Source organism: Archocentrus centrarchus, chromosome 13 (assembly GCF_007364275.1).
Source record: "Archocentrus centrarchus isolate MPI-CPG fArcCen1 chromosome 13, fArcCen1, whole genome shotgun sequence".
Lineage (NCBI taxonomy): Eukaryota > Metazoa > Chordata > Actinopteri > Cichliformes > Cichlidae > Archocentrus > Archocentrus centrarchus.
Window position 1 is genome coordinate 37,007,327 of NC_044358.1, and position 24,859 is coordinate 37,032,185.

At 40.6% G+C, this 24,859-nt stretch overlaps 1 protein-coding gene across 1 annotated transcript in view; it reads left to right on the top strand.

Annotated features, from left to right (window-relative positions):
• LOC115790507 (von Willebrand factor A domain-containing protein 5A-like) overlaps positions 1–19,022 on the top strand; it is a 30,786-nt gene extending 11,764 nt beyond the window's left edge. Inside the window, exons 14-16 of the mRNA XM_030744304.1 lie at positions 11,623–11,747; positions 18,706–18,829; positions 18,943–19,022. Coding sequence (XP_030600164.1) covers positions 11,623–11,747; positions 18,706–18,829; positions 18,943–19,022 — 329 coding nt within the window. The remainder of the gene's footprint in view (positions 1–11,622; positions 11,748–18,705; positions 18,830–18,942) is intronic.
• The last annotated feature ends 5,837 nt before the right edge of the window (positions 19,023–24,859 follow it).

Consider the following 24,859-nt stretch of genomic DNA (forward strand, 5'->3'; position numbering starts at 1 on the left):
AGATAGCTGGTCTTTGCGGGTAGAATACACAGATAATTGAGTGTCACTGGAGGATGGCCAGCCATTCACAGTAAAATCATACACTTTGGATAAGATTGTGTCTCGGCTTGTTTCTCTTTTCACCTGAGCACTGGTGACAGGTAGAGGTTCCATCTGTGCCACGTGAAACACAGTTGCTGGGTCAGTGGTTTCTTCAGTGGTTTGCCTTTGTGGAAGGCGTGACAGTCCATCTGCATTCCCATGCAGTTTTGTCCCTTTAAATTCAATGGTGTAAGTGTGTGCACCAAGGAATAAGGCCCACCGCTGCAACCGTGCTGCAGCCATGGTTGGAATGCTTTTCTGAGGGTTAAAAATGGACACCAGCGGTCGGTGATCTGTAATCAGGGTGAAGTGTCTTCCATATAGATACTGATTAAACTTCTTCACTCCCCACACTAGACTGAGCGCTTCTCTGTCGATCTGTGCATAGTTTCGCTCTGCTGCATTTAGGGACCTTGAGGCAAAAGCAATTGGTCGTTCCAATCCATCAGGCATTTTATGAGATAGCACAGCACCGATGCCATATGGGGAGGCATCACAGGCAAGGCGAAGGGGTAGGTTTGGGTCAAAATGCGTCAGCACCTCCTCTGACGTAATGAGCTGCTTGGCACCATTAAATGCCTCTTCACATTCTTTTGTCCATTTCCATTTGACATTTTGTTGCAGCAGCAAGTGCAGGGGGTGCAGAACTGTCGACAGGTTCGGTAGAAACTTGTGATAATAATTAATTAAGCCCAAGAATGAGCGTAGTTGGCTCACATTTTTAGGTTCCGGTGCCTTCAAGACTGCGTCAACCTTGTCTTTGGTTTTGTGGAGTCCATGCCTGTCGATCTTATGGCCACAATATTCAATGGCATCCTGGAAGAACTCACATTTGTTTTTGTTTGCTCTCAGTCCATATTTTTCTAACCTGGCCAGGACTGCTGCTAGGTTAGCCAAATGAGTCTCCTCATCGACACCTGTGACGATTATGTCATCCAGAAAACATTGCGTTCCTGGAATGCCCTGCAGAACCTGATCCATAGCGCGTTGCCATACTGCTGGGGCACTGGCGATACCAAAGACCAGTCTGTTGTACTGATATAGGCCTTTATGAGTGTTTATCACTAGATATTTCTTGGATGTCTCTTCTACTTCCATCTGAAGATAAGCTTGAGCAAGGTCGATTTTTGAAAAGTGTTTGCCACCTGCCACTGCTGTGAATATGTCTTCTATTCGTGGGAGTGGGTACTGATCGATGCGGAGGACTGGGTTCACTGAAACCTTAAAATCACCACAGATTCGCACACTATCACTTGCCTTCTTGCTCACTGATACTATTGGTGTGGCCCAGTCTGACCATTCCACCTTGGTGAGTATTCCTTGCTCTTCCAGGTGTTGGAGCTCTGCTTCGACTTTGGGCCGTACAGCATATGGTACAGGACGTGCTTTGTGAAATCTGGGTTTTGCATTGTCCTCCAGTATGATCTGTGCTTTAATATTTTTCAGAGTGCCAATACCTTCCTTGAACACCTGAGCATGCTTCTCGAGTGTCTGTTTCAGTCTTTCATCCACAGGATGTGCACTCAGACCATGTGCTAGTCTCATGGACTTTATTCCTTTCCAGTTGAGGTGGATGTGTTTCAACCAGTCACGCCCAAATAATGGCACACCTCCATTTTTCAGAACATAAAGTTCCAGGTTGCACTTATCCTTCTCATATTCCACTTTCACTTTCAGTTTTCCCAAGGGAGTTATTCTTTCACCTGTGTATGTTTTTAACTTCACTGAGGTGTGTTTTAGTTTCAGATTGGGAAATTTATCTCTGTAATCTTCATATGAGATTAGTGAGAGGGCTGACCCAGTATCCAGCTCCATCTTTAACTTAACTCCTTGTATTTTTGGTGTGAGCCATATTGCATCATTATCTTTCCCCTGTATTGTGTTCAGCTCAAGACATGCCAAATCCTCTTGAGAATCATTTGAGTCTGTTTCATTTAAGTCATGCAGCTTCCTTTCTCTTTTCCACATTTTGTTTTTCTTTTTATCATACTGCTTTGATTTGCACATTTTCTGTATATGCCCCTTTTTGTTACATTGCAGGCATTCTTTATCCTTAAACCAGCAATTTGCAGCGTCATGTGACTTCTTTCCGCATCTGTAGCAGGTCTGTGACTTATCATTACGCTGCATGCGCATTTTATTTACAGAACGCGGTTCTGTGTATTTTCCCTGTAGCTCTCCTGCATCTTTTGCTGCTGTCTCCATAGATATGGCGATCTCTAATGCACGGTTCAACGTGAGATTATCTTCTGTGAGGAGTCGTTTCTGTATGCTTTCGTTGTGCAGCCCGCAGACGAAACGGTCTCTCAGTGCATCTGAAAGCCCCTCCCCAAACTGACAGTGCTCCGACAGCCGCCGGAGATCCGCGATGTACTCTGATGTGGACTCCGTTTTTAGCTGATGTCGTTTATGGAATCGAAATCGCTCGGCTATGACCAGTGGTTTCGGTTGGAAATGTTTTTGAAGCACCTCCGTGATCTCCTTGAAACTTTTGGCTGCTGGTTTGGCCGGTGTGATGAGGCTGCGCAACAAGTTATACGTTTTTGCTCCCATCACACTCAGTAACACAGCAACTTTCCTCTCATTCTCTACTTTATTAGCCACACAGTATTGTTCCACTCGCTCTACATATGTTGTCCAATCCTCTGTGCAGTTATCAAATATGTCCATTTGTCCAACACCGCCCGACATTTTCTGTGTCTTTATCAGTGTCCTTCACTTAAGAAGAGATGTTACTCACGCTGTCTATGCAGTTCGCTAGCAGGGGTATTAGCATCCACACGAAGGGTTAGCTTTTTCTCTTTTTTTTTTTTTTTTGTCTTGTCCGTCACTTCCACAAGGATTTCCCCCTCTCTGTCGTCTCATGCACATCAGGGATCCGTTTTAATCTCGTCGCCAATTTGTTATGTCCTACACTTATGACATAACTATTTAGACACCATGGAACCTTCAGTGGAGCGTGACTTCCTTTTTATTAGCCATTTGCAGAAGAACACAGCAGATCAATGCGCACATACGCCACACTTGGTGCTGTTCTACTTAAACACAAAATAGTGCCACTGAACCATGTATTTCTAATGCTAAATACATAACAACATCCATTTTCCTAATTGTTTATCAGGCATGGGTATGCTTAGGTCTCTCCCAGCTGTCTAGGGCAAGAGGCAGCATATACCCAGGCTAGGTTGCTAATTTTTTGCACACTCCCATTCACACCAGTGCAATCACCAGCGAATCCAACATGCATGTCATACATGAAGCATGCAGGTGGAGTTAGCCAGGGGGGTGGAAGAGAGCTTTCTTTAAATTTAGAACTAAAGACAACGTTTTACCAGCATGACAACCCATCATTATCTGGGACATCTATTTTTCACTTACAGGGTCAATCATTTGTTATTTAACTGATTATACAAAATTCATGTCCAAATACGGTAAAAATTAGTACAATTGTCTACATCAGATAAATATTGAATCCAGACAGTTGAGCCACGTGGTGGGTGGATTGAAATTGGATTGATAAAAGCAAATTCATTTTGGATAATATTGTTATTTTCATGATTGCATTCTTCCAGTTACAATGATTTAATGGTAAATTCATCTCGCTGTTCCTGTCTTCAAATGTTTTGATAAGTGGAGTGAAATGTAAGTGTATAAGCTCTGATCACTTGGAGGAAATATGGGCACTGAGTAAGGCATCTTCATATAGGCTTCATCTTTAATGAGATTATTCTGTTGCAAGTGGTTTAGTGTTGAAAGCAAAGATCAAAGGAGAGAGTCATTTCTTCCTTGAAGATGTAACCGATTTGACAGTGGATACAGTCTTTGCTGAGTGTTTTGATCCAATTGATTTTCAAATCTAAATTTGCATAAACAGGTTAAAAACGATTTCTCAAGCTGAGACAGGTGGACGTTTTGTGCATCTAGTTAGGCTACTGTTTCTTCTTTGTTCTTGTGAAGGACTTGTCTTCTGTTAATGAAATCTGTTTAATCAGTGTAAATTATAGATGGGGGCAGCATGGTGGTGTGGTGGTTAACAACAGTGAATTTGTGAATGTGAGTGTGAATGATTGTCTGTCTCTCTGTGTAAGTTCTGCAACAGACTGGCGACCTGTCCAGGATGTACCCCGCCTTTCGCCCTATTACAGCTGGGATAGGCTCCAGCCCCCTACCCCCACTCCCTGTGACCCTGAATGGGATAAGCAGAAGGAAATGAATGAATGAATGGATGGATGGATGGATGGATGGATGGATGGATGGATGGATGGATGTTAAAGTAAACATAATGGGCACAGAAAAACTTGGGTGGATGTGTCCGAGCTTTTTACTGGTACTGTAGACATTTCTGTAAATACACTGAATGGCTAAATACAGAAAATCCAATGTAAAAATGTGAAATATGTAGGTAACTTATATATTTGACAGACAATTACTAATTTGTAAGTTACTGTAATTACCTCAGAGGCTAGATATTTTTGTTTATTAATTGTCATGTCCTTTTTCTTTCTCTTTTCTAGCACTAGAACTCCCAAGGTGGTCATTTTGACCATTTTCAAATTTTGCAGTGCAATATGTTTTTTGCTATTAACCCCATGTAACTGTAGGACCCTGACTTTTCCTCAATATGTGTATATTCTATTCTAACATTGTAATTTTTTAAAAAATTACAAGACACGAGGGTTATGAGTGTTTCTACCTAGAACTCCCATAGGTGGTCATTTTGACCACAATACATTATTTACATAAAATTATGATAAATAAATATATGTATAAATATAATTTGTAATCAATAAAAGATCAAAGAATACATGGATCTGTAATGTTACCAATCAACTAAAGATGGTCGTAGCCAAGGTCATAGGTGTCATATTGACTATATGCATATACAGTGTAATTTGGTGAAATCGGATACTTTTTGACTCCTGATAGCTGCCACCTGCTGTTGATGGGCAAAGTGTCGTTCTTGGTATTCTCAAAAACTTGAAAGCAGGTGACTGGACTTTATTTAAACCCTAGTGGGGGCTGTACCCTTTGGAGGTGGTTGCTGACCCATCATCACATGAGCCAATGTGTGAAAATACACGTGGATCATTACCACAAAGGGTTTCCTGTGAAACCTGATCACTTCAGGTGGCCTCAATAGGTAACTTGAAGTAAGGTGTGAGTGAGGTTTGAGGCACCTGGAAGGGATCTCTGGATTGTATTGTAGGAAGCTGACAGGTGGTATCATAAACCACCATCTCTGTTCAATGATGGTCATTTACAGTGGACATTTTTGTTCCCGGTCCAAAATATGAACAGTGGCATCCTCAGAAGACATGTGGTTATCCCAACTGGGCCTTCATCAAATCAGTGAAGATGAACAGGAAAGAAAGTCGGACGCAAACTAGGAAGAAAGAGGAACCTGCATCTCTAATGTAGCAGGTTTGTCAGCAAATGCAGGAGAATTTTCTCCAAGCATGACATCCCAGCCACACTCTAGGACAAAAAATGGTCCCAAGGACAAAACTCCCAAATACAACTCCATCCTAATGTTTGCTGTGCACTGCAGCAAAGAGTGCTCAGACCTCTACATTGGAAAAACTGAGCAGCCACTCTGCAACGGCCTAACATGGAAGGGCCACCTCAGCATGACAAGACTCAGCTGTACTTCTGCACCTAAAGGATGAAGGACACACTTCCAGCTGCTGACATTTTGGACTGGGAAGGCAGGATCGTTTGAAAGAGGAGTAAAGGAAGCCATCAATGTCAACTGTAAACGACCATCACTGAGATGGTGGCTTGAAACATCAGCTGTCAGCTACCTACAGTTTAGTCTTGAGATCCCTCCCCAGGTACCTTAACCCTGACTCTCACCTTTTTTTTTTTACGTGGTGTGTCACACAGTGGTTCCAGCCCAAAACCCTGGTGGTAATGACCCCCACTTTTTTTTTTAAACCTTAACTTGTGTGCCGCAGCACATGAATAATAGTGGGTCAATGACCACCTCCAAAGGGGACAACTCTATTAAGGTTTAAATACCTGAGGTTCTCCAACTTTTGGTGGAAAAGCCTGAAAAAGCTTCTTGGATAAGATGGGAACCGACTTCAAAAAGATTTAAAGAAGTCCACTCAACTTTTTTTGAGCTGTTGAGAAAACCATGACCTGGATGACTGAGAATCTACACACACATATGTTCCGGTTACTGATGTTCCTTGCCACAACCATCTTTAGTTGATTGGTAACATTACAGATCCATTTATTCTTTGATGTTTTTATTGATTATAGATTATATTTGTACATATGATAGTGATTTATTATAAATGTAAGCAAATTATGTATGGTGGTCCAAATGACCACCTATGGGAGTTCTAGTAGTTCTAAAATTCTGGGAGTTCTAGCGCTAGGAATATATCCTAGGATTGAAAGACATATACCTTGTGGCTACAGACAGGGTAATTATAATAAAACCAGAGGAAATGATATGAATTGCATGTAGCATCTGTTCTGAGCATAAATGAAATCTAGAATCACCTAGAGCAGCAAACACACAAGGCTGAGCTGCTGTATGTATTCAGGCAGTGTGTTTGAATCGGTATCTCAACATGAAGGATGTGAGTGCCATCAAAGAGATGTAACACAATAATAATGATGTTTTTTTTAATTATTTACAGATCACTTTGTTGTTATTGTATTCTATATGATTTATACATGAGAACTAGCAAGTACTTTTTGAACTGCTGATGGGAAGAAGCTAGTTGATACTGTTTGTTATTGATACTCGTAATATAATGTCTTTACTTCCTCTTTCTTTTTTAAATGTCTTGCAGGTCACAGCAGATGTGGTAGGTAAACTGCTGTGTCTTACAAATATGATAAATGGATATAAATACAGTAACAGTTGTTTTCTTTTTGAGTCATTAATGGACTATTGGCTAAAATAGCAAGTAAAGAAGGTTCAGTCATGATCTTTCAATAGTAATTTTGAATGTGAATATTATTGAGCAAGTTGTCCATTTTAAATAATAGTTGTGATAATTTCTGAGACTTTGTAATAACCTCGGAAGCCAGGAGTTTACCTGAAAATTTTTGTTATAAAAAAATCTCACAGGTAATGTCTTGATCTCTTCGACAATGACTTAGAGTTGTGAGGAAGGCTGCACTGTTGTATGTATGTATGTGTGTATGCAGGCTGTGTGCATGTATGTGTGAAAATGTGTGTGCTCTCAAAGGCATAGGTGTGCAGCAAAAATGCAACAAAAATATTTGAATGTGTCTCAGTAGGTGTAACTCAGCATGATTCATATTAATGTCCCTTTTTATCTGGAAATGTCTTGCAGGTGGCCGGTGTGGTATACTGCGATGTTGCTGTTTCCCAGTACTGTTATTAACAAGTACGTAAAAGGTTACATGCATGTTTTCTGTAAATATATTAAATGTATATAAACACTGAAAAAAAAACACAACACATTTCTGTGGTACCACTGCTATTCAATCAGTTTAAGCTTTAATGTTACATACAGTTTGTACAGTTTAAGTTGTGTTTGCCCAGGTTTGTTTCTAGTTTTTAATAGGCTGTTGTATAAAGCAGCAACAGCAACTGGGGGAGGCTGAGTCATGATCATTTAACATTCATTTTGAATGTCAATATTATTGAACAAGTTGTAGATTTTAAATAACATTTGTAAAGTTTTCTTTAATTTAGTTTTTGGTTAAGTAATTCACATGTGATGTCATTGACCTCACCTAGAATAACTTGGAGGCAGTGTGCATGTGTTTCAGTTTGTGGGTCCTCAGAGGTCTAAGTATGCAGCTAACATGTGACAGAATCATTAGATGTGTCTCAGTAGGTGTGATTTAGTACTTTTTAAGCTGCTGGTTATGAGTCATGATAAGAAATTTAGATGATGCTACTTGTTTACTTATTGTAATTTTTTCCAGTGTGTTGTTGTTCAACTGACTCAGATGAGGGTAAGTTAAAAGCTAAATGCTTTATATATATATATATATATATATATATATATATATATATATATATATATATATATATATATATATATATATATATATACCTTGTTTTGTTTTTTTTCCTTGTTGTCTGTTTTGTAAAACCAAAAAAAAAAAAAAATAGAATGAATTACAAAAGAAAAAAAGGGAGATGTGTCTCAGTAGGTGTGACTCAGCATGACTGATAATCCAATTGTGAAAATTAATAATCACAATTGGATTATTCTTGCATTGGATTTGTAGATAAAGTGTGTTGTGTATAGGTGCAAATTTTGTTTTTGTTTTAGTTTTAGTAACACCTCCATTATTCTAAGTACTTTGCATGCATGCCTTTTTCCAGTGTGTTGTTCAACTGAATCATATGGGGGTAAGTTCAAAGCTAAATGCTACAAATATAGTGTGTGTGTGTGTGTGTGTGTGTGTGTGTGTGTGTGTGTGTGTGTGTGTGTGCGTGTGCGCACGCACGCTCCATGTGGTTACAGGTATGTTATATGTAAGAAGTTAGAATAGATTGACATTTTGAACATTTGCACATCCTCATTACTCTTTTTAAACTACTTGTTGTGATTCATGGTACTGTAATGTCCTTACTTCCCCATTTTATGTGGAAATATCATGCAGGCACTGTAGTACACCCTGGTAAAAAGCTATCTGTGTTATCTACAAATATAGTAAATTTATATAAACACTGAAAAAAATTCCAGTGGTTTTCTTTTTTAGGAATACTTTATAGGGGAGAAAGTGTTATATAATGTTAACACTTGAGCATTTTACTGGTATTTCAGGCATTTCTATAAATACAATAAATGGTTAAAAACAGAGGAACCAATGTGAAAATATGTACGTAACTTATATATTTGACTGACAATTACTAATTTTTAAGTTACTGTGTATTGTAAGTTTGTTCACTAATTGTCATGTCCTTATCTTGTATCCTCATATTCTTTTTTTTTTTTCTAGGACTATATCCTAGGGGAGAAACAGCTCTATTTCATGGCTATAGCCATGGTAATAATAATAATAAAACCAGAGGAAACAATGTAAGCTGCATGTAGCAGTTGTTCTGGGAGTACTGAGCATATTTCCCCTTTCTGTTTGAAATGTCTTACAGGTCACAGCAGATCTGGTAGGTAAAATGCTGTGTATTACAAATATAATAAATGGATATGAACACTGTGTTTTAAAATAAATACAGTAAATTTTCCTTTATTTTTTCTTTTATTTTTTCCTTTATTTATTAAGATCAGTTCCTGTACTCATGGTTTCAACTTGTACATTCAAAGTAATAATTTGTAGGTTACTGTAATAACCTCAGAGGACAGATGTTTTACTAATTCTCATGTAATGTCTAAATGTGATGTTTTTTTCTTTGCATGTTAAATCAATGACAGGTGATGTTTCTGAGGAAGGAAGAGCTGCACCTCATTTCTTTCAATATGGTAATTATAATAGAAACAGATGTGAGTTACTGCATGTAGTTGGTACAGGAGTGAGCAATGTTGAGCTGTTGTGTGTATGCAGGCAGTGTGCACATGTGTTTGAATCTGTATATGCATGAAGGCGTGTGTGTACCTATATCAAAATGAATTATTCATATAACACAGTTTCAAATATGTCAAGTAATTTCTTTGATTTGTATACAAGAGCCAGCATTTAGTCTGAGCTCACAGTGCTTTTATGTGTGCACATCTTTTAGAATAACAAGGCTGTCTAACTACTTTATAAATTGCTTGTTGTGAATCATGTTAAGTCTGTGTCTGTGTAGGTTCTCAGTCATGCAGGCCATGCCAGTCTTAAGAGCTTGAAAACAAGTGACTGGACATTTTGAAAATGTTTTTGAAGATGTTTTCATCAATCCATGTAAACTCTATTTAATACTGTTTTCTGCTGATACTTGCTACTGATGATAATCTGGAAATGTATTGCAGGTCACCATTATAGTGCAATGCATGTGCATCTCACTAGATATGGTAGGTAAAAAAAAAAATGTCTGTGTGTTCTACAAGTATGTCAAAAGTAGTAACAGTTGTGTTTGCCCACATTTTCTTTTAGAGTCATTAACAGCCTGTTTCCTAAAGCAGCAAGTAAAGAAGGTTCAGCCATGATCATTTAATAATAGTTTTGAATGTGAATATTATTGAGCAAGTTGTACATTTTTTTTTTTTTGTACATTTTAAATAATAACTGCAGTAATTTCTGAGACTTTGTAATAACCTTAGAAGCCAGTAGTTCACCTGAAAATTTTTATTTAAAAATCTCACAGGTAATGTCTTGATCTGATCTACAATCACTTAGAGCTGCAAGTGAAGAAGGTTGCACTGTTGTATGTATGCAGGCAGTGTGCATGTGTCGTTGAATTTCTGTGTCCTCAAAAGTGTAGGTGTGCAGCTATATGCACTTTTAATAACCTTTATTCTAGATATGTTTTAAACTGCTGTTTTGAGACATGGTAAAAATTTAAGATGATACTGCTTACTTTTTCTAATGTAAAGTCTTTACCAGTGTCTTGCTGAATCACTGGACATGGAGTTTTCTCAATGTAAATAAAAAGCTATATGTGATAGAAACAGAGTTTTTATAAATACAGTAAATAGCTGTAAACAAGCCACCTCATTTCTGTAGAACAGTGGCTGTTTACCTTTGCTTTGGTAGTAGGATCAATAGTGATATGTTTTCTAAAGTTGCAAGTGAAGAAGGCTGAGTTGCCACTTTTCAATATATTTTATATTCAATATTATTGAACAATGTACAGACTTTGAATTCTTACTATCTGAATATAGTATGTAGTTGTTTTGTCTGCTAATTCACAAGCCTTAACCACATATTCTAAATTTTTCACTCATATAAAGAAGAAGTTGCCTGCATCTGAATAGAACTCCACTTCACATGCTCTACCCAGGTGTTACTGAGTGTTACTGTGAATGAGGACATCATCCAAGTAGGGCCCAACATATGCAGTATGGAGCTGGACCACCCAGTCCATGAGGTGCTGGAAGGTGCCTGAGGCCCTTAACAAAGGATATGTTACAAACCCATATGATGTACAAAATAGAGAACATTGCATATTCCTTAGACTCTGGAGACAAGGAAATCTACCAGTAGCCCATGGTCAAATCCAGTGTGAAAAACTAGCAGTACCTACAGTAACTGGTCCAGGTGCTTGTCAAACCATAGAAATAGGATAGGTATGTGACATTTTATTCAGTCAATCTAAACAGTTCCCTATGAGCAAGCACTGGGTGACAGTGGGAAGGAAAAACTCCCTTTTAACAGGAAGAAACCTCCAGCAGAACCAGGCTCAGGGAGGGGCAGTCATTGTCTCCAACCGGCTTGGGCTGAGATTAGGAAGGACAAAAAGACATGCTGTGCAAGAGAGCCAGAGATTAATAATAAATAATGATTAAATACAGAGTGGGCTATAAACACTGAGTCATAAGAGGTGAAAAGTGCGTGCTCAGTGCATAATGGTTAGTTATACACTGGTTCATTATTTAGACTTACATAATCTAATTTAGCACATAATCAAGTCAATTTTATTTCATCTTTGCGCTTTTCTAGGCATAGACACTTTGCTGCAGTTAGTCTTCCTCCAGGAGGCATCTGGCTGCTGGCTGCTTGATCCAGCTCTGGCTACAGTGCTGGGAGAGACCAAGACGAGGGTGAAAAGTTTAAAACCTCCAACGGTAGGTTTTTATCATTAAATATACATTCATCCATCTATTTTCTTAACAGCAGTGGAAAGGTACACCTCAGTCTATCATAGGGCTAATACGGAGAGACAGACTATCATTCGCACATTTGCACCTATGGCCACTTGGAATCATCAATTAACCAAACAGTTGCCCATGAGAGGAAGCCAGAGTACCCAGACAGAAACCACAGAGAGAACATTGAAACTCTACACAGAGGGGCCACAGCTAGCCAGTGCAGTCAAACCAAGGTACCACATGGTGTGAAGTGAAGCTGCCCCCACGACCTGAACCCAGATAAGCAGCAGAAAAAGAATGGATGGATGGATGGGTGGATGGATAGATGGTCGCCAACATTGGGCTGGCACATCTCATTCAGATTTATACTGATTTTATTGTAATTTGCAGGATTGATCTTTTAGTGTATTCATTAGCATGCTATAGTCATCTTCTATGAGGTACCTCTGGGGTCTGTCTATGGACCTTTTTTGTTCTTACATCTGGGGCATGTCATCTGCAGGCACGCTGTGACTTTTTACTCCTATGCAGATGACATGCAGATACAGGGGTTGGACAATGAAACTGAAACACCTGGTTTTAGACCACAATAATTTATTAGTATGGTGTAGGGCCTCTTTTTGCGCCTTGGGAATGACATATACAAGTCCTGCACAGTGGTCAGAGGGATTTTAAGCCATTCTTCTTGCAGGATAGTGGCCACGTCACGACGTGATGCTTGTGGAGGAAAACGTTTCCTGACTTGCTCCTCCAAAACACCCCAAAGTGGCTCAATAATATTTAGATCTGGTGACTGTGCAGGCCATGGGAGATGTTCAACTTCACTTTCATGTTCATCAAACCAATCTTTCACCAGTCTTGCTGCGTGTATTGGGGCATTGTCATCCTGATACACGGCACCGCCTTCAGGATACAATGTTTGAACCATTGGATGCACGTGGTCCTCCAGAATAGTTCGGTAGTCCTTGGCAGTGACGCGCCCATCTAGCACAAGTATTGGGCCAAGGGAATGCCATGATATGGCAGCCCAAACCATCACTGATCCACCCCCATGCTTCACTCTGAGCATGCAACAGTCTGGGTGCTACGCTTCTTTGGGGCTTCTCCACACCGTAACTCTCCCGGATGTGGGGAAAACAGTAAAGGTGGACTCATCAGAGTTGAGTTGCACATTTAATTCTGCCGTGATTTGGGCAGCCGTGGTTTTATGTTTTTTGGACACAATCTGGGTAAGCACCCGAACATCCCTTTCAGACAGCTTCCTCTTGCGTCCACAGTTAATCCTGTTGGATGTGGTTCGTCCTTCTTGGTGGTATGCTGACATTACCCTGGATACCGTGGCTCTTGATACATCACAAAGACTTGCTGTCTTGGTCACAGATGCACCAGCAAGACGTGCACCAACAATTTGTCCTCTTTTGAACTCTGGTATGTCACCCATAATGTTGTGTGCATTGTAATATTTTGAGCAAAACTGCTAATTGGACCTTCACACTCTGCTCTTACTGGTGCAATGTGCAATTAATGAAGATTGGCCACCAGGCTGGTCCAATTTAGCCATGAAACCTCCCACACTGACAGGTGTTTCAGTTTCATCGTCCAACCCCTGTATATGACAGATCTCAAATCAAATAAAAGTTTATTTGTCATATACATAGTCATACAAGGTACAACTAGCAGTGAAATGCTTGGATGACTACTCAATAGCACATAGATAAGCAATATAAATAGAATAATTTACAGAATATAATCAAAATGTACTCAGAATATACACTAATTTAAATGAAAGTAGAATAATTAACAAAATATGGTCAAAATCCCCTGGACAAACTGTGATTGTGTGTGTGTGTCTGTGCATGTGGGCGGGGGGGGGCATAGTTCAGTGCAAATAATCCAGTGCATTGATATGATTGTCCAGATCAGTGGGAGAGTCGTGTGTGGGGGCGGTCCATCAGCTGTCCTGATTCAGGGCCCAAATAACCTGTGGGAAGAAGCTCTTCCTCAGCCTCTCTGTGTTAGCCATCAGGAAGCAAAAGCACTTCCTTGACCTTAACAGGGAGTCCATAGTCGGGGTGGCTGGGGTCTTTCACAGTCTTTTTAGCTTTGGTCTGGCACCACCTGTAGTAGATGATCTGCAGGTCAGGAAGTTCAGTGCGAATGATGCGCTCTGCTGAACGCACCATCCTTTGAAAAGAGTTTCTCTGTCCTGCTTGGTGCTGTTCCCAAACCAGACTGTAATGTGCCCCATGAGGATGCTTTCAATGGTGCAGGTATAGAAGTTGAACATTACCTTGGAGCGCAGTCTGAAGTCTCTTAGATGTCTGAGGTGGTAGAGATGCTGGCGAGCCTTCTTTGCTGTGGAGCTGGTGTGGCAAGACCACAACAGGTCCTGGGAGATGTGCACTCCAAGGTACTTGAAGCTGCCTACTCTTTCTGCTCGAGGTCGATTGAGCTGGACAGGCTGATAGCACCACTTCCGCTTCTTGCTGCAGTCCCCAGCTCCTTTGACCTGCTAATATTGAACAGAAGATTATTGTCCTGGCACCAGTTCTCCAGGTGTTTAATGCCCTCCAGGTAGGTCCTGGACACTTTGTCAATAAATTTGAGCCAATATGGTACAGTATGGTGTAATTTTTGATCACCACTTGGGTTCAGATCAGGCAGCCCATTCCTCCCAATCACACTCCTCCAGGTGTCAGTTCAATTGGCCAGTTGTGTTTTATGCCACTCAAGAGACTCAGCAAGATCAGTTCAATTTTATCTGAAAAAAATCTGTTGACACCTCAGCTTCTCTCTTCACCTGACTGTCCAGAACATACAGCTGGAGATCTAATGATACAATTACAAAATCAATCATCGACGTATGACCTGGGGTGTCCTGGTGTCCATGTGCACTTATGGACATCCTTATGTTTGAACATGGCGTTCATCATGGACAAACTGTGGTTAGCAGTTAACAGAACACCAATCAGGCTTAGTGGATGCTTAAGTGCATAGCGTGCAGAGGTCACCAACTTTCTGCAAAGTCAATTACTAAAGACCTCCAGACTTCATGTGGCCTTCATATTAGCTCAAGAACAGTGTAGAGAGCTTCATGCAGTGGGTTTCCATGGCCGAGTAGCTGCATCCAAGCTTTACATCATCAAGCACTATGCAAAGCGTCTGATGCAGTGGTCTGAAGCACGCTGTCACTGGACTCTAGAGCAGTGGAGATGTGTTCTTTAGAGTGACGAATCACGCTTCTCCATCTGGCAATCCGATGGATTAGTCTGGGTATGGTGGTTGTCAGGAGAATGGTACTTGTCTAAATAGAGTGTGCCAAGTGTAAAGTTTACTCGAAGTGGATTATGATGTGGGGTTGTTTTTCAGGAGTTGGGCTCGGCCCCTTAGTTCCAGTGAAAATAACTCTTAATACTTCAGCATACCAAGACATTTTGGACAATTTCATGCTCCCAACTTTGTGGGAACAGTTTGGGGATGGCCTCTTCCTGTTCTAACATGGTTGGTCCATAACGACAAGGATGAGCAACTTTGGTGTGGAAGAACTTCACTGGCCTGCACAGAGTCCTGACCTCAACTTGACTATATTTGAGATGAATTAGAGTGGACACTGCAAGCTAGGCCTTCTTGTCCAACATCAGTGTCTGACCTCACAAATGTGCTTTTGGAAGAATGGTCAGAAATTCCCATAAAAACATTCCTAAACCTAGTGGAAAGCCTTCCCAGAAGAGTTGAAGCTGTTATAGCTGCAAAGGGTGGGCCGAGATCCCAAATTACTTTTGCGAGATCCCACAAGGCCATGCGCTTCTGCGTTAATCTTGATACAGTAGCATCAGTCAGGACCTTGAAAGGATGGGCGAGAGATTGCCAGCAAAAGTTGTCTGTTCAGTGCAGTGAAGAGTGCTCGGACCTCTACATTGGTGAAACCAAACAGCCTCTTCACAAACGAATGGCACAACATAGAAGAGCCACCTCGACAGGACAAGATTCAGCAGTACATCTGCATCTGAAGGAAAAAGGGCACTCTTTTGAGGATGCCAATGTTCACATTTTGGACAGGGAAAACAGATGGTTTGAAAGAGGAGTGAAAGAAGCCATCTATGTCCACTGTGAACAACCAGTGACGTGCAGTCAGGGGAGGCAGGTGAGGCACGGCCTCACCTGTCATCGTGGAAATATAAAATTAAAAAATAAATTAAATGGTTATATTCATTCAGTGATTTGTATTTTAAAGTTCTTTTCCATTTAACTACACCATTTTTAGATTAGTTTTTTCAAAATCGCTGAATTTTCGCATTTGCCGGTCAAATACTAAGAGACGAACGGTGAGGCACCAGCCCGGCGAGCCGCACCACGGATTGCGCAATCCGTGGTGCGGCTCAGTATAGTCATTGCCAATGACTACTAACTGTGCTGGCATGCTATGCAGTGAGACCGGATTACTTTCCGGTCTCACTGCACTTTTACTATATGAACTAAATTTCCATATTTTAGCTGGTGTATATAATGCACAGTTTATTTTTTGTTTTTTTCATTAACAACTGTATGTGTGTGTAATGCATTCTTGTGTTGAGCGATCATGAAACTGCTGCGAAGAGACTCTAGGTGAGGCACGCAGTTCTCGTGCCTCATGGTAGGGGGCGCTGGTGATCCCAGGGACTCTACGACTCCTCGGCGGCAAGCTACCATAAACAGTTAGCAAGGCCAGTTAGTTTTTCCTGTTGCTTGGCCTTATGTTCAACATGGAAGATTACATAACTCAACTGAAAGAATTTTCTAAACTGGACTTTCAATCGAAGCAGAAGATAATAATTAAAGGAAGACCAACACCGGAGCTAAAAGGTTTGCTTCAGACTATGTTAATGTTAAACAAAACAACTGTTGCCAATCAAATGGTGAATAAGCTATATGTTTGTAAATCTGATGTGATGACGTCAGTGCCTCACCAGTCACGACCCTCACCGCACGTCACTGTGAACAACCATCATTGAACAGAGGAGGTGGATTACGTCACCAACTTTCCCCCGCTTACAGTGCTGTCCTGAGCTCCCTTCCCAGACGTCTCAACCCCCATTCACACCTTTGTTCCAGTGACCTCAATAGGCCACAGGAAACAATGGAGCGGAGTCCTAAATTGGTTTCAACTGAAACCACTGATTAAATATGACCCACGCCCCCTTCACACCTGGGCACATGTGTTCACACACATGATCAATAGAGGGTCATAACCACCTCCAGGGGACTACGCCCACAGGGGTTTAAATACCTGGGTCTCTCCACCATTTGGTTGAGAACTGAAGAAGCCTTTCGGATGAGAGGTGAAACGTCTTCAAGAAACAAAAAGAAGTCCAGTCGCCTTTTTCAAGCTCCAGAGACTACTATGACCTGGATGACTGAGAATCTACACAGACATATTGTCTTTCATTCATAACTCAGCAGCTACTGTTGGCCATAACCTCACCAAAACTGTACAGGCATGTCTCACTCTCACACCCTCACTCCTTCACTCGACCCCCCCCCCCCCCCCCCCCCCCCCCTCCCACACACACACACACACACACACACACACACAAACAACTTGAACATTTATTTTGAGTTTATAGTTTAGTCTAGCAGTACCCAACCTTTTTTGTGCCATGGACCGGTTTAATGTCAGACAGTATTTTCATGAACTGGCTTTTAAGGTGTGGCAGGTAAATACAACAAAATAAATGATACTGTTGGCATAAAAACTGTAATATTTTCTAAATATAGTAGTAAACGTGAATTGAATACTCGTATACTCGTATGCAACTTTATCAGCAGCGTCCTCATAACATTGTGCCATCAACATAACATGAGTAACATCCTCTCTAACCCCAATGCTCTCTGGTCACCATGGTAATGTTTAAACATGCCTTCAAAATAAGACACACCGCAAAAACAAATAAGAAGTGTATGGAAAAATACAACTCACCATAACGCTTTTTTTTTTCTCTGCCTGTTTTTTTTTTTGTCTCTCTGTAGCATATTGTGACTTTTAAACTTTTCTCAGTTGTTTCATTTATGTATTTATTAGGGGTGGGACTCGATTAAAAAAATTGATCGAATTAATTACAAGCTTTGTAATTAATTAATCAAAATTAATCGCATTTTAATCACATTTCAATATTTGACATGAGAAATATTAATTAAGGTTTGGTTGATGAATGAATCAATATACATAAGCTTAAAATTCAAAATTTTGTTTATTTTCCCACCAGTCTACTACACAGACCAACGAAGGGCCGAAATGCTCCTGTGAAATTAAAGTTAAGCATCATAACTGGATAGTTTTATTCAACATTAATGTCTCACTTAATATAGTTGGAAACTGTATTTCTTGATGTTGAAATGTGTCATGCTTGTTTTAACAGCTTATTTTCAATAAAATAATTAAAATTAAACCACAAAAAGGAGAAAAAGTTCGTTCTCCGTTTAACAGCTGCTTTTACACAGCTGTGCTTCACACTCACGGTTGCTAGGCGACATGAGCTACGCAGAGGTGAGGGCAGGTGACGCTGATATGAAGGCTAGCCGCTCACTTCCGGCCTTTGTGGTCTTCGTGGGCTGTGAAGGACGTGGGCCGGGTCCTTCGCAGGATGCGGCCCCTGAATTTGGACATTGTGCGTCGATATAATCTGTATGCCTGGAACTCGCGCACTGAGAAACGTTCCACAGTGCAAAGTGCGATTAAAATGCGTTAAAATTTTTAATTCGTTAATTTCCCCGTAATTAATTAATTGAAATTAACGCGTTAAAGTCCCACCCCTAGTATTTATATGTTTATTTTTCATGATTTATGTCATCACAGTAAGATCAGAACCACAGGATAGCATTTTCCACAAAGATAGTCTATTCTGATGTTTTTGTGTACTTTCTGTTTCATTTGATTTTCTTTAATTTGGTGAATTAGGCCAGCAGTGAAGTGTGGGCCACCATTCTGGCTCTGATCTGGCTTCATGGCTTCAAGATGGATGCAAAGGACGAATGGGTGCTTCTGGCTATGAAGGCTGCCTCATGGCTCCATGCTCAGAATGGTAGTAACCATGATAATAACAGATAATGTGCTTTTTTAAAACAGTGTGTGACGGCTATAATGAGCTGTTTTTCAACAGTCATTCTTTTAATAACTGTGTTTTGTATTTTTTAGCACCATGTGTGACAGAGTGTGTGGAAGCTGGGAATGTCCTGTTGCGTTGCAACGTGAGGAAAGAAGCTCTGGGGCTCTGAGGGTTTTCTTAAAGTTGTCTTACCTTCAGGTTTGTTGAGCAGAAGCAGATCTGCTCAACAATCCTACCACCACCATACTGCCTTTATCATCTACCCTGTTATAATTAAATACTTTTCATCTCCGCCAAGGAGTTTATGTTTTTGGTAGTGTCTATAATGTGTGTGTCATTTTGTAAACACAACAGCTTGAAAAGTTTTGTATGAAATTATCCAAGGTCTTCAATGTCAACTCAATGATTTATTTATTAGTCGATAACTGACAAGAAGCCCTATAACTTAGAAGTGTGCTGTGTATTGTCAACATATAGAAAGCACTGTATAAAGAATTAAAACATCATGTCACTTTTGACCTCTGACCTCTCCTTCAAGTTCAATAGATTGACCTGAAGGTCACAGTGATAATAATCCCACAAAGAGCTATTTAAACTATGTTTCTTACTCCCATTATTTGGATTGAAAACACGGGCATACAGGGAATGATATATGGGGATTTTAAATGTCACATTTGAGCTCTGATCTCACTTTTACATTACACATCTGTCCTTTTTTTCCGAGTTGACCCCAAAATGTGTTATTTTTACTGCACTACAAACTTCTTAAAGCATATTAAAAAAGAACAAAGAAAACAAAGTGAATATACACAAAATACCATTCTCTTAAAAGTAAACACTGCCCAGAGCGTGAGCTGCCTTGGTGAAGTTTTGCCCTCTCAATGTGCTTATTTTAGATTTTTAATTTCTGTTGGGTGTTTATTGGAAACTGGTATTTTAAATTTATACAGAATTTGGTTTTAACATTGTAAAATGTTTATCTTTATATCAGCGTCTAGACCAAAATGTCCAAAATGAAACTGAAAAAAAAACTGAAAAAATTAAACAATAATGTAATTGTATTTTTCATAAGAAATTCTAATTGTACCCATAAAGTGCCTGCATTCTGCCAATCTATGCTAATTGGTCCTACAGCACGCAGTCCCTCAATGGCACCCATTTCCAAAGAATAATTACAACAAAAATCATGACTGTAGTGTATGTAAGAACCAACTGGTTGTGGTATTCAATGGCAATGCTATTTGTAACTGCTATCAAGAGACTGCTGCTAGAAATTCTCTGCTGATCATCTGATTAAAGTGCTGCATGTGTTAATCAACATAGTCATACTTACAGAAAGATATTTGAACTTTGTACAAATAAGTTAATAAATAATAATAATCTCAAAATGGAACTGTATCTATTGTCTTGACCACTTCTAAAACAGGATTTATCCTGCAGCTTCTTTGGGTTTCATTCTGAACTATGTCTAAAGCAACCCAATGAAGCCAGTATTGAGTATTTAAAAAGTCACTGGTAACACCACAGTTGGGTGCTTTGGCAATGTAATTTTTGTCTGTGACCTCATCCGGGTACACACTGAGCCCCCTACCTGTCCGGTCCCCCCGCGAGCAGACCGTGTGAGAGACCCTCACAGCACAGGAGATGGAGCTCCACCAAGGGCAGGCAGTACACTCGGCAGCCAGCAACGCTTCTTCTGCAGGTTCACCAATGGAAATCTTGTTACGACTTTGACTTCCTTTAGTTAGACAAGTTTGATCGCCGAACATTTTTTTTTACACAAAACAAGGCTAGACTCACCTTCAGGCGTGTTTACAATCTGATCAACACCAATAAAAGCCAGCTCCTCAGTGAAGCCAGAAAATGCTTGAAGTCTTATGGTCTGAGTTGGCATTCTCTGGTTCTAGGGACATGGATGCATTTATGGGCAATGGGAAATCATGTTTGAAGGCTTTTGATAATTCAGATGAGTCAGAGGGTATTTAATGGGTTATGATGATTGATTGGAGTATAGTACCTGTACTAAAGGCTTAGTTACTTGGGGGAAAGGCTGCAGGCATCTGGTCAAGGATGAGGCGTTACTTGTCTCTTGTTGTTTATTTTAGTTCTGCTCACATTACAATTCCTTTGTGCATGGTTTAGTTAGCTGAACGCACACACAAAGCTCTCTCGAGTAGCTTAAACAACTTGAAACTACTGTTCTCTCTCACAGTCCTCCTGCACTCCATCGCAGTCCTGTGCTGCTGCTCTGTTAAGTCCCGGAATACTGAAGCGTTGATTGGTCGATGTTGATTATGATTGGCAGGCGAGCCGGCCAATGATGTTCCAGATCAGCCTCTGCTGGCAAGTTTCCAGTCATTTCCACAGTACCTGTGACAGTATTATTTGGGGGCCAAATGGAAAGCTCTGGCAGGCCTGATGTGGTCCGCAGGCTGCCAGTTGATGTTCCCTGTCATACACAAATCTGAATGTTTGTGAAACTGTGCTGACTCATGACTTATTAAATTTAAAAATAAAACTCTTGTGGCTTGATGGCACAGACTTGTTTAATTTCATTTCAGCTTTCATTCACCTTTAAGGGCATTTTCACACTCATAGTTTGTTTACGTTCATCCAAATACAGGAAGAAGATGCTGTGTTCTAGCCTAGTGAATAACACAGAGGCTTTACATTCATTTTACAGCTAGTTGCTAGCCCATGCTGACTGTTTGGGTACCATGCACATCTATGCTACCCTGCCACATCCCACATGAACGAGCACAGAAGCAGGAAAGCTTTGAAGCTGAGCAGCTGTGAAGCGCTTGCATGCATGCGTGTGTGTGTGTACAATAAAATAATTGTGTGCCCAGTAATCACTCCCTATCTGTGGTTACTAAGAAGTACCTGCCACACACGGCAGTAAAAGCGCAAAGTACAGCCAGAAGACAATGAAACCTTCTCTGGTAAAAAGATGAGGGATGGGTGCTAATCTGGGAGAAAGGGAGACTCTGGAGCCTCCACTCTGCACTGCAGTGGTAACATAATAAAGAAAAGAAATAAAACCTTCAAATACTCAGTGGGTCTTGATTACATCTGTGCGATAAACACACTAAAATCAGGTAAACTATTTTCTCTAATTTAGTCTATTTTTTCACATTGACACTATAAAATCCTTCTCCTCACATTTAAGGTCTTGAATAATCAGGCCCCATCTTATCATAAAGACCTCATAGTATCGTATCACCCCAATAGAGCACTTAAGATTAAAACTTCCCTTTTTGATAAAGGTTATAGTTAGGGCTGGATCAGGTGACCCTGAACTATCCCTTAGTTATGCTGATATAGGCTTAGGGTGATTTATATTCACATCTTTTTACTCTGGTTTAACACGCCACATAAATAAAATTGACTTGAACTGAATTAAAAGCAAAAGTGGCTGTCTGCACTTCAGCAGAAAACTAAGCATTTTTAAAAAAAATCCTGTCTTTTCAAAGAAAACAGCAAAGACAATTATTCTCTGACAACTAATTCTTAGTTAATAAGTGCATACAGTACAACGATGAAGTGATATGTTTTTAAAACAATACCTCCAAATGTTCAGCATATGAGAAGGAGGTTGGGGAGCTGCTAAGGTTCTGCTGCCTCAAACAGCTTCAAATTGTCAGTCACAAGATTGCAACACTAAACAACACACCCTGCCTAGTAGACACTATACAAGCTGAAAACCATACATAAATGTTTTCACTTAAATTTCAATGCAAGCAGAGTTCTTTTAGCAAACACAGACAGTCAGCGATCACACACACACACACACACACACACACACACACACACACACACACACACACACACACACACACACACACACACACACACACACACACACAATTCTAGATGAGGCAAATGATAAGAGTAGCAGCACAGTCATTTCAAACATGACCACAGAAAAACAAACAAACAAAAACCCAATTAAACACATGCAGCTGAATTAGACCTATCCTGCATATTTTATTATTTTATTCTAACTTATTGTGTATTTTAATATTGTTTTTGTTTATGTATAGTGTATATATGTCTTTTTAAATGGAAGCTGCTATGGAAATTTTGCTGAACATTCAGTGACAATAAAGCAATCTAATCTAGACCAAAGAAAATGATCAGTTAATTTGATCAGTTAGGCGAATCAGGAAGTGTGGGCCACCCATTCTGGCTCTGATCTGGCTTCATGGTTTCAAGATAGATGCAAAGGTTGAGTGGAAGCTTCCGGCCATGAAGGTTGGCTCATGGCTCCATACTCAGAATGGTAATAAGATGAACAAATACTGAACTGAACTTTTTTTTACTATTTGTTTTGTACACTGCTCAAAAAATAAACACTTAAACAACACAATATAACTCCAAGTAAATCAAACTTCTGTGAAATCAAACTGTCCACTTAGGAAGCACTTGATTGACAATCAATTTCACATGCTGTTGTGCAAATGGAATAGACAACAGGTGGAAATTATTGGCAATTAGCAAGACACATTCAATAAAGGAGTGGTTCTGCAGGTGGGGACCACAGACCACTTCTCAGTACCTATGCTTTCTGGCTGATGTTTTGGTCACTTTTGAATGTTGGTGGTGCTTTCACACTCGGTGGTGCTTTCACACTACAACCCACACAAGTGGCTCAGGTAGTGCAGCTCATCCAGGATGGCACATCAATGCAAGCTGTGGCAAGAAGGTTTGCTGTGTCTGTCAGCGTAGTGTCCAGAGGCTGGAGGTGCTACCAGGAGACAGGCCAGTACACCAGGAGACGTGGAGGGTGCCGTAGGAGGGCAACAACCCAGCAGCAGGACCGCAACCTTCGCCCTTGTGCAAGGAGGAACAGGAGGAGCACTGCCAGAGCCCTGCAACTCCATGAGGATGGTATGAGGGCCCGACGTCCATAGATGGGGGTTGTGCTCACAGCCCAACACCGTGCAGGACGCTTGGCATTTGCCAGAGAACACCAGGATTGGCAAATTGGCCACTGGCGCCCTGTGCTCTTCACAGATGAAAGCAGGTTCATGTGATAGGTTGATTTTATTATTCTGTTGATTATTAATCAAAATTCATAATTGAGGTAAATATCTCCATGGGAATTGTTAAGAATACAACCTATCACTCTTCCATCGGTGTTCTACTTGTTGAGCCTTTTTGTTAATGTGTGGGATATGTGATCATTTAGTCATACCTTGCACTGCAGGAGGGGGGCACTCCGGCCGCGGTGCTTCATTCTCAATGAAGCTGCTGAAGGAGAAGCATCGCGTTCGAGTGTATTTATTGATTTCCTTTCCCCTTCTCAGGGTGTAACATTTTGGAGGCACCGCTGGGATGAATGTGATGAGGGTCCGCTGTCCCAGATGTAGATGCCCTGGTCATCATTCAACCCCTTCCATCTACAAACGGGCTGAGAGATACGGTGTGGTGGTTCCGCGACCGAGCAGAGGGATCCGCATGCAATCTGAGGTCATCTACTGGTACCAGGAGAGCTACACTGTCTATTCTGCAAAGAGAAGGTCCTGCATCACACTAATACATTGCAAAAACTAGAGACTGAAATGGATTCTTCAGAGTTGGAGGACTTGAAATTAGAAGTTTTTGGTGCTTTGTACACATTGAACAAGGACACTTTGATTGAAGTTTGTGATTTTCTGTGTATTGGTGGTTCAAAACTTGAAAATGTATCAGGTAGAAGCCGCTCCTCCCTAATTTCATATGTCATAAGGCACTTAGAAAGAGAGGAGCTGGGCGAGCTTGAGGATCAAGGTATGGCTGAGTTCCTGGTTTTGAAAGATAAAATCGCTGAGTTGCAACAGGCTACTCAGAATAGTGCACTAGAACACATAACCTCAGATGCTAACCTGACAAATGAGACACAAGAGCAGTTCACCCAGCCTTCAGAAGAAGAGCGACTGAAAAGAGAGATAGAGACACTCCAGTTGGCTTTAGAATTATCACGACTGGAAAAAACAAATCCAATTAGTGGAGCCAAACAGTCTG